This window comes from Rattus rattus, chromosome 8, assembly GCF_011064425.1.
Source record: "Rattus rattus isolate New Zealand chromosome 8, Rrattus_CSIRO_v1, whole genome shotgun sequence".
NCBI classification, from domain to species: Eukaryota; Metazoa; Chordata; class Mammalia; order Rodentia; family Muridae; genus Rattus; species Rattus rattus.
Window position 1 is genome coordinate 70033609 of NC_046161.1, and position 13338 is coordinate 70046946.

Genomic DNA, 13338 nt, shown 5'->3' on the forward strand with positions numbered 1-13338 from the left:
GCTTTATCTGAGTGTCTTCGGTGCATCTCCACTCTGCTGAGACTTTGCAAGCGATTTTCATTATTGCCGAAATCTAATTAACAAACTGTGGTCATTTTCAGGCTCCTGCATTATAATACAGGCCACGATAACAGCACGGGAGCAAACCATTGCCCTCATCAGAGTTTTGTACAGGAACAGTACGGGTGGAACGAACATTTATTGCAAAGGGGTATTAGTTAGATGTGATTATGTGCTGTGGTTGGAGTAGCCAAAAATGCCACCCGTGGTTTGCTGAGGTGGACAACCCAGTGCCTACTCAGTCCACGACATGGTTGGTTCAGCAGTTTCCACACATTGGTTTGAGGAGTCCCAGGTTGCTGCTGGTCTTCAGTTCACATTGTAAGACCTAAGAGCTGGGTTTTGGTTGTCAGAAAGCATGGTAATAGCAGCAGCCTCCGTGGAGTAGAATCACGCACCAAAAAGGAGAAGTCAAGCATAGGAAACAGGACTTCACGGCTACAGTGCCAATCGAAGGTATCGCTCGCTCTGGGATAGTTCTTTCCCCCTCAGTTAATGATCCAGAAGGTATCTTGCAGACTCACAGAGAAGCGTATTTCTTAGCTCCCAGATTCTGTCAAGTTGACAACCAAGATTGACCATTCCATAAATAAAACGAGCCATTGTCATTCAAAAGAACGAGGTATCTGTTCACAGAGACAGGTATTAACCACATCTATTAGGGTTACCATCTTTAATTCAATAGAATTTCAGTGTGATAATATGGCAGAGGGTTTTATGAATGAATGAAACTCACTGCAGGACTCTTTTCCTTCTGAGTCAGGGCACTCATTCGATAGAGTTGGAATCTGGTAATTATGGAATCATGAGACTGATGATCTACTAAGAATGTCTACTTTCCAATGGCTAATTGTGGCTTTATTCTCTCAAGAAATAGCTATTATAGTTAACATCTACTCTCCTGAACTCATATAAAACAGTGTTAGAAGCATGAATACAGGGCACATTGAAAAATCCTGTTTATATAATCCTGGTTATTCAATAATAACAAACATCTCAAAAGCTTGTTGTTATCTATTATCTTTATTATGTTGCCTAGATTTCCTTTAGTAGCTGATGATCAGATAGAATGTAGACCACCCATGACTACAGTGCCTTTCAGGTCACTGTAAGAAACAAAACAAAACATGACAAAACAAAAACAACCAACCAACCAATCAAAACAAACAACCCGTCAGAAAATGGTTTTGCAGTATTGCTCTGCCTTCCTCTGGACACAGCTGCCTCTGTAGATGCCTTCCCAGAATTCTCTTTGCTGCCAGCACCTCCAGCCACCTAAATAGTCTTATGGATACCTACTGACTTTATCTCTTCCAGATACTTTGTTTCTACATCAAACCCCAGCAATAACCAAAGCCCAAGAGGAATAAGAAGGATGTTCTATACAAAAATGGGTTACAAATGCTTCAACTGTCTATTGAACAAGTTTCTTTTGAAAATTGGTAAATTGGGTATGGTTGCACCACAGATCCAAGAGGGAAAGACATCAGAGTTCAATGAGAAAGGAAACTTTAAAAGAGTAGTGAACCGGAGAGCGTCTTAGCTGGACTCTATCCTTTTCCAAAGCGACAAGGAAAGGCGTGGGTTTTTGAAGATGTGCCTCTTGGTGATCTGTAAGAATAATTCTCACGATGAACCAGGTCTTTTCTTCTAACCTTGCTTCTTCTTTCCGGTGTGTGACTCTGCAGCGTGTTTAATCCCTTGTGTAATATGTATTCAGAAATGTGCAGTTTCCCCCTAATTTATAGATTCAAAATCTACCTTGTCTTTCAAGTTGCTCTCAAACACGTAGGTAGAGATCTATCCAGGAATTGGGATGTGGTAAAGTCATTTACTCTTAATTGAAAGCGATTCTAACTTTTTGCATAGTAGCTAGCATTTCCTGTTTAGTCTTAGGATTTTTTTCCTTATTTCTTTCCCCTCCTCATTCATCTTTTGAAAAATCAATGCGGGCTAAATCGAGTCTGTATTAGAAGGAAGTGGGGGTAGAGTAGATAGTAAAATCTGGCCAAGCCTGCTAGCAACTTATTGCCCATACAATGGAAGGCTGTATCCATCTGGGTAAGCAATTAAATTACAATTATACTGATTAGTATTATAAATTACAGTTCAGGAAAACAGTTTTTGAGGCATGGCATCCAGTCTTATTTTTATTTTTCAAGTATGTTAGAAAAAAACAAATACATGTATATGTAATAAGAACCACTTCTTCCTTCAGTGAGGCTGATTTTACTCTATAACCCCATTGTGCTCCTGAAGCAAAGTGAATTCACAGCTTGGAAAATGTACTTTAAAATACGGGGGTTCTCCGTAGCCTACTTGGTTCACTTTATAAACACAAGAGTAATTGATCTGAATCTGCACTGATGACCACAATCTGATGTTTGGTTTAGATGCTGAGTAAAAAAAAAAAATCTCAGGAATTTTAAAGTTCACACTGTTGCCTGTTGCAGGGGCATGTGATGTGGTCACTGGAAATCTTCATGGCTGCTCTTCCTTGTGACGTCTCTTTTACAACAATGCCCTCTCTGCGTGTAGTCTCTGGGCTGCTGTTCTGACTGCAGTGGCATCCTGCAACGAGGCAGACTTTTCAGTGAGCGGAAAACATTCAACTGCCCTCTCAAGTTTTCCTAGGGAATCTGTACCAGAGAAATGACGTATTCCTTCAGAATCGGAAGCCCCCACAGTCAGTGTCTTGCATTCACTGATGAACTGAAGACCATGAGAAATATGACTGTTTCATTTGCTCAGAGGAAATACGTTAAAAGAAATTAAACAAGAAACGAGACACCTCTCGGCAAAGAAAAGAAAAAAAACATTAGGATTTCAGCACAGCTCTAGAATTCACTGGATAAATGTACCTTGCTATCGGAATGCTGTCCCGGACAATGAAAGCACTGTAAACGCTAAGGTTAAATGCGTGCCTGAGAGGAAAATTATAGCAGGCAGAGAAACATTGCAGACTTCCAAATTTTAAAGGCATTAACCATTAAGGATAAACACATACTTCACTCATTTCCTTAGATTAGGTATGGCATTTTAGAAAGGTGCACATTTTCTCTATTCTACCCATCAAAGTTAAAGAATTCCACTTTCAATCTGGGTGTAGTCATGCAGGGTATTGATCTTTAGCACAACTGGTGCTTATTTGCACAACTTGAAGCAAATCAAAGTACTGAGCACATGTTGTAATGACTATCTTGTAGTAAGCATGTCTACATTTCAGTGTAAATGGAGTAAAAGTTAAGAATGATAATACTGTATATAAGGTATTTCTATTTCAGCTATTGATTTAATCAGAAATAAATATATATTTCTGCTTAAATCTTTTCTACAGGCAATGAGGTTGGAGCTCTCTGATTCTCATCCCTGAATTATAATAAGCTCTTTCTTTGGGGTAGGATATATTTGATAATGATTCCTTGTCTCCTTTTTTGCTTTAAAATAGCCAGGTGCCGTTAAGAATCAATACGTTTATTCCAATTTTAAAGTTGTCTTTTCAGTTTTTAAGAGGTAAATTTTCATGACTTTCAAAAGCTAGAAATAATCTCAAGTATGGAACTGAGTCATACCAAGTTAATTTGCTACAACCTGAGACTTAATATAAAAGTGTATTAAATGCATTCCACCAAAAAGAGCAAAAACATTTCTGTATGTCTGGGTGGCAACGTTTTCAGCCTGTTACTTGAAAACTGGCTTTTTATCCTCCCTGGAATGCATACACCCCATATATCACTGTTGTATGTTACATGCATGGCTATAAAACTGCGAAAATGGAGGCTTTTCTGGTAGCGAAAGGGTTAACTTCTTTTTGCTTTACCAGTTTCAAATTACAATGAGAAGCCTCTTCTTTCCAGCAGGGTTGTGCTTACATTTCTCTTTAGATCTCTCTTGAAGAGGGCTGGTACATTTGTGCCTGCTGGAGGTGGAATTAACTGCAAGAAGGAGGAAGAGATTGAATGGATTTACAGGAAGGATTTCAAGTAAATTCAGGGAAACACATTTACTTGAACATTATAACCTTGGGACTTGTTTTACACTAAGACCACATCATACAAAAGATGTTCAAGTTATCACTAGGCTGCCGGACAAATATAATTCCAACACCAAGGTGCAGATCAGCCTAGATCTGTGATTCAGACCTCAGGATTTGTTTTGGAAAGAGTTCAAGCGTTGAGAAGAAGTCAGAGCAAGTGAAGAGAGCTTGGGAGCTACAGTCTATCAGAAGACCAGCTTTCGTCAGTTCAAATACCAAAGGCCTGATTATCATAAATTCACATAGGAATGCCTAGGTTATTTGATCAAATAATTTTAGCCAGCTTTCGCTACGTCAACACCGCAAAAGTTCTTAACAACTGTGGATAATTAGAAATCTGAATTTCAGCTTTCTTAGAAATAACTACTTTTGACGTGTTCTAAAATACCTAAGGCAGGAGAAGAAAATGGACTAGGGGTGCTGTGTTCAGAAATATCACTGTCATGAAGAATAGGTAAATTTGTTTTTACAGCTACTGGCGAAGTGTACCTCCAAGGAACCTGGATTATTATTTTTTCTTCCAAGTGGACAAGAAGGATTAAAAATATCGACGTTTGCCTTTGTACAAAGATGCATTGGACTGTATTTTTACTTAGGGGTATTGCGGGCTTCCTCTGGAGCAGCTGGGTTCAAGTGGGTTATGCCAAAGGCGGCTTGGGAGACAATCATGTTCACTCCAGCTTTATTTATAGAAGACTACGGAACCACGAAAGACGGGAAATACAGAGGGAAATTCTCTCTATTCTGGGTTTGCCTCACAGACCCAGGCCCTTTTCACCGGGGAAGCAAGCGTCTTCTGCACCCCTCTTTATGCTGGATCTGTACAACGCCATGGCCAGTGAAGAAAACCCTGAGGAGTCAGAATACTTAGTGAGGGTATCCCTGGCTGGAGAGGCTAAAGAGACAAGAAAGGGATACCCAGCCTCTCCCAATGGGTATGCTCATCGTCTGCACTTACCTCCAAGGATTCCTCTGACTACCCAGAGCCCACCTCTTGCCAGTCTACACGATACCAACTTTCTGAATGATGCTGACATGGTCATGAGTTTTGTCAACTTAGGTATGTCGTTCGTTTATTTGTTCGTCTGTGTTATTATAAAGAGGAAGTTTTTCTAATGTTAAAGTAGCTTCCTGGTAGGTGGCCACGTTTATATATTCATTCTATAAAACGCCCCTCCGTAGCTTCTGTTTCACTTTTTACATGGATATATGATTTTTGCTTTATGCTACAGAGTCACATATATTTAACATGGAAAGCTAAAATTAAACGGCCACAATTTGGATAGAATTTGGTCCTTTGAGAGCTTATTAAAATTTAATTTAAAGATGTGCATAAAAGGCAATCCTGTGAAAAGGGAATTTTATTAGGATAGCTATGTTTTGGGCAAAAAGGAAGAAAGAAATGAAAAAAAAAAGCAAAGAACCAGGGTTTATATGGGAAAATAAAACTAAATTTCCAAACAATTTTTTGTTAGTGATTTAAAGAGCTCATGAATAATATTTATATGCTATTTAAAAATTCTCATCTAGGGGAAAAATCTCTAAATGAAATTAACTAAGATCAAATAAAACTTTAAAATATTAACAATCGAGGGACTTCAGTGAAAAAAATAATAATTTAGAAAAGAAGTTTCAGTCTAACCTTCCCTAACTGTAATGGTTAAAATGTGATCATATCTAGTTGCTGTTTGACACAGGCAAGGTAAATATAAAACTTCATTTGATGGTATTTATCTATATCAACTTCTCCTTTGAGATGACATTTTTTTTCTGGTTGCTAATTCCTATAAATATCAACAAAGATCATGGGGAAAGGTCTTAAAATTATATTTCATTCAGTACTGGTGCTTCCTGGTAATTTTTAAACATTGTCAATCTCAAGTGGAAGATCACTACCCAGCATTCCCTCCCCCAAGAATATTAAATAACTTATCTCCTTAAAATGATTTTACAAGGGCTGTCTTAAAATACTTTAGTAGAAATCAAAGATGACTTGACTATCTTTAGGTGATACAGGAAAGTAACATTAAACATGATTTAGCTTTTAGACTTAGAATTAAACCAACGAATTTAATAAACTTTAAAGAATCAAGAACTTTGTAAAGTAAAACCTTGAAAAAGTTTCATTGAAAATACAATCTGGGTTGACTTCGAGATATCTTACTCTACGCCTAGCAAAAATATCCTTGAATGCTATCTTAGAGGAAATACTTTTTGAGAGGTCAGAGAGCAACCAGTCTTGATGACACGTGGTGAGGTTTGCAATGTATGTTTCTTAATGGGCTGTGCCATTTACCCTCAGCAACGCTGAGCACAGGAGAAGGGGCTTACTAAACCGCATGCTTTGTGTTCCCAGGGACAAAACCCAGCACTGAGCTTTAGAAAGCCATCGTCTCCTGAACGTCAGGTGCTCTGCAGGTCTTCCACACGACATTTCCTTTTGGACATATAATTAGCAGGCTTCCTTGAGAGCTTTCGAATGAAACCTCAATCTTAAATGGGTTTGATTGTTTCTTTTTTAGTGTGAGGGGCATGAACATATTCCTCACTGGGCATTTTACTCTGCAGCTTTTTCAGTCAAGTACATGCATGTCAGCAGAACAGCTCTCACTCAGCATAACTGGATGTGAAGCACAAAATTCACCCTATTCAGATGTAAACATCTTACGTGGACTTAGACCACGGGAGCATCTAAAGATGAAGCAAAATCCATTGTTTCACCTTTAAACTAGTTTAGTGATTTTTTTTTCACTTGAGAGAGACAAATGTAAATGATCAGACCAACTTATAAGTTTATGCCATCTAAAATGTGACAAATGTAGTTTTAGAGAATTTACTACTAGGAAATAATAGCTCAGACATTGATCTGTCTTACTAATATTTTTCATTAAACTGAATCTCTTGCTCATTTGTAACAGGTACTGTTATTTAAAAATGTTATCAGTTTCTTGAAGTTGTATGCCACTATTTTTACAAACATAGATAAAATAAGAAAACAAACAGAAAAGAATTTATTCAACGATTTCTAGAACCCTGTTGTACCATTAATATTCTTTCTTTTAAATTACTGACATTTTTCTTGTACTAGTATAATGACACAGCTGTTTTCAAGCTCATTTTTATCAATATAGAATTATTTATTTTATTCTGTGAAATATTAGATTTAAATTTCAGAAACTTTTCTTATTTTGATCCTGCTCAAATACGTAGTTTGGTGTTTTCATCAATAGCAAATCATATATTTTTTTCCCTTATTAGTAATCCCTAACTAAACGTCTCATAAGACACGACTAGAAAATGAATTCTGATCCTGGACTAGTTTCTTGTAGTTGTGTTGAAGTAAAACTGAGCTTCAATTTTGTTACTCTTAGAACATGCCTACTCATATAACCAAATGTTGCAGCCAATCACTACTTAGTCTAAAGCTCACTTCTGTGTTTCTTCCATGCATAGGACAAATCAAAGCACACTTGGAAAGGCAAATGCGTAATCATTATAAACTGAACAAAAAAAATCCTCGCTTTTAACGTAACGTTAACCAGCATATATCACCTGCAACTGTGTCTCACACTGTTATGCAGCTCAAGAACAATTCATTTTTTTTAGTATCTCAAAAGAAAAAAAATGTCATAGAGACCAAGTCCCAATGAGTGCAGTGAGTAGTAGCAGGGGGTGTGTTTGGAGGAAGTCACCTGCGTGTGTAAGTATGTGGACAGCATCTGTGACATGTCTCATAACTAATTTAACTTAATCCAGATTCAGAATCATATCCAACACAATACTTAGTTTTAAATTGACTTGTGAATTCGTGTCGTGTTCAAAAGTGAAAAAAAAAAGATTATGATTTAGGAAAAGAAAAATGAAATGTAAGTAACAGGACTTGGGCTGTGCAAGGATTTACATCTAAGCCAAACTCCTTGTTTTTACCTTTAAGTCATTTCAGCCCCTCATTCACTTTAAAGAAACAAATCTTGATGGTTTGATCACATTTTGTTCTTGGTATAGCAAGTGACTTACAAGCTAATCCCCTACTCTCAGACTGTTGACTGTCAGTCAAGTTTCTGTTGAATTTGTGGAACAAAATATTATCTTTCTGTTTTTTTTTTGCTTTTTATATCTCTTTTTCCTAAATGGTTACTTGGTTTATATATGAAGTACTTAAAACAAATGGACAATTAGATCGTGCACCTTTAATATTTTAGTACAATTCCAGTCACATAAAGATGTACTGTGGAATATTTAAAAATTAGAAAACAACTAAAATTTTATTTAATTATTTAATGATGCCGAATGGTGCAACACTAAATATTTTAGAACAAATCCTAAAAATGGGAAACTTGTGTTATTTATTGCTCACATGTAAGCAATTTTATGAGAGTAAAAACTGGCATTTGTGTTTATTAGCTGGTTTTTGGCTTGTTGATGCGTTGACTTCAATTCCTCTTTAGATATATTCTAAGAACATATATTAACATGTTAGTATAAAGCATAGATGTAACTTAAGACTTTCGTACTTCACAATGTGTTTAGTATGTTAGATATGAAAGGAAAAGTGCAGGGAGCAATAGCTTAAGGTTCCCTCGGTAAAGTCAAGAAACCGTCCTGATAAATAGAATGCTTACGTACTCATTTATGTCATTTCTGCTTTTGGCTGAGTCAAGTGCTCAGTGGAAGGGAACTGACACATAAATAGATATAAAGCTGGTACTAAGGCATGGAGTCTCCGTGACCAGAGTCATTAACAGGTGTAATATAAACACATCAATAAACACACACAAGGTTTTAATGTAAATGATGAGTTGGGAGAAAAGATAGTCGGAGACTGCTGTAGCACCTATCCATAGATGACGTCTGAAGCAAGAGATATTCATATCGGGCCAGACAACAATCATTCTTTAAACTTTTTTTCCTGTTTGAAGGAAAAAAAATGATTGCTCAGGACAAAACCATTTCCCTGCTCATCAATGGCCATTCTCGTTTATGGTCAAGACAGCTAGATTATGGTTCTTAAAGCTACTTCATTGCCAAACGACTGGTGCAGCTGCGGGAAGGAGATGACTATAAACATAGTTTAATAAAAAAAAATGGTATCTTAGTGGTCACTTACCAAATAGTTTCAAAAGGCTAATGACAAGTCACTGTGGGTGTAGGGAGGAATGAGGGTATAGATAGAAGGGGTTGGAAAGGCTCCAAGCACGCCTCTAGTTCCTTACTCTCTCACCGGCTATAATTACACACCCTTTCCTCTCCCCCACTCCCCACTCCAACACTTAATTCTCCCTTTTTAGTTTTGTAGTTTCTGGAGCCCCGAGGCTCTCTTGGCATGCAGTCTTTACCGTTCCCACCCTTCCCGTGATTTGCCTTTGGTCCTACTTTCTTTATAAGTAAAGGCTTAGATTAGTTGAAAATCAATTAGTTCCAGTTTGAGAGTCTAGGTACGGGCCTCCTGTTTTCTCGGTAGTTGAGAAGGAAAAGGTAATGATGTGTTGGTCAGAGCCTCCACCCACAGGGAGGAGAGCACCCCAGGGCATTAGAATCCTCAGACTTGTGCTGTCCCACACCCCACACCTCCCCGCCTCCTTTTCTACTCTATTTGAGGCTCCCTTTGACAAAACTTAATTGGTGTTTTTGACTTTACTATTCTTAAAGATAATTAAAGTTTTAAAGGAAAAGGATGAAAATGAAGCAAAAGGTTGGAGAGACAACAGCACTGAATAAAACTAATTCGGCATTCACTTCCCACACAACTTTCCTTTATATTATCCTTATTTAAGACTAATGCCGCCAATATTGAGAAATGATTTCCTTTATTAAATTCTCAAGAGGTGACAATGCGCTAGATTAAGGCGACGTAGACAAGGCTGACAAATAAAGTACTTTTTAAAAAGTACCAAGAAGGACAGCAAGCGAGCAGTTATTCAAAGCTGGTCTTTGAGGTACACAGGTGGAAAATGTTCAGGGAAAAACTCCGTCTACCTCATGCTGGCACAGGAGCCGTTTAGCATCCCAACCACATTAGCTCTAGCAAAAAGGCCTTTCATCCTTCTGCATTAAAATACTGACTTGGGGAAAAGAAAAGTATATGTCTCAGTATATGTGCATAAGGAACACACAGATCAGCTACTATGTGCAGTCGTAAATAATGTAGTAGCTTGGCCTAAAAAAAAAAAACAAAAAACCCACTGGTCAAAGGGAGAGGCTTCCCTAACAGACAGGGGCTGAGATCACAGAGCCACTCACAGGACTGAAGGGAAACAATGAATCCCTTGTTCTAAGTAGTATTTATGAGGGCTTCTTTGCACCTTCAGTTCATATTTTACGAGCTGGGCTGTGGGGTTTCCCCCTTTGCTCATCTCTTAAAATAATACCCGTGACTAAGATATCCTTTAAGCACACCAGCTAGCCTTGTCAGCCAGCTCATTTATTTGGAGGGGGAAGGGGCTTGTTTTCATTTCGTTCTGACATGGGGGACGTTTAAGGTTCAGCTCACGACGTTTGACAGTAAGATAAAAATAACGATGGGTATATTTATCTACCCACCCCCAGAAATGTTTAAATAATCCACACACACAAGGAGTCATCTTTGTAATTTGTACGAGGGTTGTTCAGACAGTGGTGAATGGATTAAAAAAAAAAGGAAGAAAGAAAAAAAATATGTTGATGTTAAAAAGTGTTTAAAGTGTTAGGAAAAGATATCTGTTGATTAATAAGGGTAATGTTTAGTGCTTTTGGAAGAATGACACGATATCCCAGGGGATTGCATTATTCTCCGCTCAGCAGACATATTGCTAAGTCAATTGTCTGTGATACTTAGATGAAGAAGTCGTGGGATTTACAATAGGTATCATAGCAGTTAAAGTAAGAACCTGCAATTCTTTAATTTCTAAGTCAGTGGTGTCGATGTCTTCAGAATATGTCCTTTCTTCTTTCTTTTTCTTCTTTTCTTTTTTTCCCTTTTCTTTCTTTCTTTTTTTTTTTTTCCGGAGCTGGGGACTGAACCCAGGGCCTTGTGCTTGCTAGGCAAGTGCTCTACCACTGAGCTAAATCCCCAACCCTTTTTCTTTCTTTTTATAAGCAGTGGGGTATTAAAGGCCCCCCCCCCATTTCAGAATGGCCGTCCATGGCAGGTTGCTGTTGTTAAGGTTCATTTGTGAATTAAAGCGCAGAGTTGTCTTTTCTATGACTCCATCATGGAGGTACATGGCCCGGAGGAAGTTAGGCTGCCTCATCTGGAAGCCAGTGTTTAAACTGGCAGGCAGTGGAGCCTTGCACAAGTTGCTTGAGTTCTCTGTGGCTCTGTTCCTGTTACAGGCTGTCAAAGAATGAAATGAATTACTGTGTATATAGCTTCAAGTACAGTGTTTAAAAGACATTAAGGCATGGAAAAGCATCTGGGATTGTTATTTGGGCTGCGTTTGTGTTCAGCATTTATAGCATATTTATAAAAGTGGCTACAATATCTGTGAATCCCAGTGTGGGATAAAACTGCGAGCCCTTTGCAGGGGTGATGACCTCCCCCTCCTCACTCCTTCCCACCCACAGTAGTTGGGAGAGATGGCCCAGAGGTCGTGAGGTCAGGATAACTAACCCTGCCCTTACTAGCTGTAGCACTTGGGAGAGTGGGCCCTATATCTCACCTGGGCTACATAGCGGAGCTGGTCCTGATGGCGAAGGCACAGGTGAGATGGCTCTGATGAGAGGAGAGCAGGAGAGCGGGTCCAGCCCCTTGCCAGCGTCAGCCCTTGGGAGTATGGGCCCTGCCTTGACAACAGCACAGTGGAGGTGGCTCTGGAGACTTGGGTGCAGGTGATCAGGCCCGGAGGGCATGGGAGCAGAAGAGCTGACCCTGCCTCTCGCCAGTGGCAGCATCGGGTAGCTTAGCTGCTAGTGCTAGAGAGCTTGCCTTGGTGGGGCAGATGCGGGAGAGCTGGTGTCCTGACCAGCTCAGCTCCGTCGCAAGCCCAGATCCAGGGCTTTGATTTAGCCCACTCCAAAAATCTACATCACATGTGAACTCTTGGGGCATGTGAAAGGGCTAGTTTTGCGGATCCAAAGCTGCAGGCTCTCCATGACACAGGACAACAACAGGAAAACCAGGAGTCCCAGTGAGGATCCAGGATTGATGGTGTCACAGAAGCCAGAGATCTCAAACCGGACCAGGGACTCATTGCAATGAATATTTTTGCAAGTGGTGATGTGTTGACAGAGGGGTATACTGTGGGACACTTTGTGACACATTACAGCTTCCACCACGAGATGCTTTCTATGCTCTGTTAAGTTTGCTTGTTTGTTTATTTTATTTTTGTCTTTTGTTTTCTTTTCGTGGGGAGGTTGCAAGGGTAGAGGGCAGACATGAGGGGAGGAGGAGATGAGTGGTATTATGGTGCATGATGTGAAATTCACAAAGAATCAATAAAAAGTTAAAAACAAGACAAAGCAAAACCAATCAACCATCCAAACAAAACCTGGGAGTCTTTGACTAAAAATGTCTAGCAATTCAAAGAAGGTACCAGAGGAATATGAGACTAAAAGACAAAGCCCCACTAGGCTTGGTGAGGGGTCTCTTATCTACACCACGTACACTGGGCCTGAATATGGTATTTACCAGTGTTTGAAGTAAGAACCACACCCTATCTATTCCTGTCTTACCCCAATGTTTGTCCAGAATCCCAGAAGGAAAGAGGAAACATTTGTAAGCTGAATCATTTTTGAGGAACATTTGATTAATATTTATCTTGTTGTAGTCAGATTGCCTCAACAGAATGTAGGCGATAGCTCAGTAGCCCAGCATAGCTGAGGGCTTCTCATTACCCTTAGGCACATGATAAACATCGTTACCAGAATCTCTCAGGACAGATATATAGGAAATGGACCTTGAGCAGAACTGTAGCCATGGAAACAAGATGACACCTAGCCAACCCTCTCCTCTGGACACAAACAAATGAACAAAGAATTGGACGCTTGGTCCTTCAGCTTCTCGAAATTCTTTACTTTTAGTATAAGTTACTCACACACATGTTGAATTTTTTTATTAACATAAAATTTAAAGAGAGGATCATATTTTCTCTTGAGAGAGAGTTATTCCAAGAGTTGAAAACAAAGTGGCGAAAGCAACCATCTCATGCTGGGGGGAAATAAGGTCTGTAAATTGTATATAGGCTGCTGATTTCAGCATTAAAGAATAAACTGAGTTCTTACAAAGGATGAAGCACACACGGAAAATCCCCAAAAACTGCTAAAGA

At 39.1% G+C, this 13338-nt stretch overlaps 1 protein-coding gene across 2 annotated transcripts in view; it reads left to right on the top strand.

Moving 5' to 3' along the window:
- The first annotated feature begins 4666 nt into the window (after window positions 1-4666).
- Window positions 4667-13338, top strand: part of Bmp5 (bone morphogenetic protein 5) — a 126358-nt gene continuing 117686 nt past the window's right edge. For both annotated transcript variants that reach the window (XM_032910196.1, XM_032910197.1), the window contains exon 1: window positions 4667-5156. In XM_032910196.1, the coding sequence (XP_032766087.1) occupies window positions 4667-5156 (490 nt within the window). The remainder of the gene's footprint in view (window positions 5157-13338) is intronic.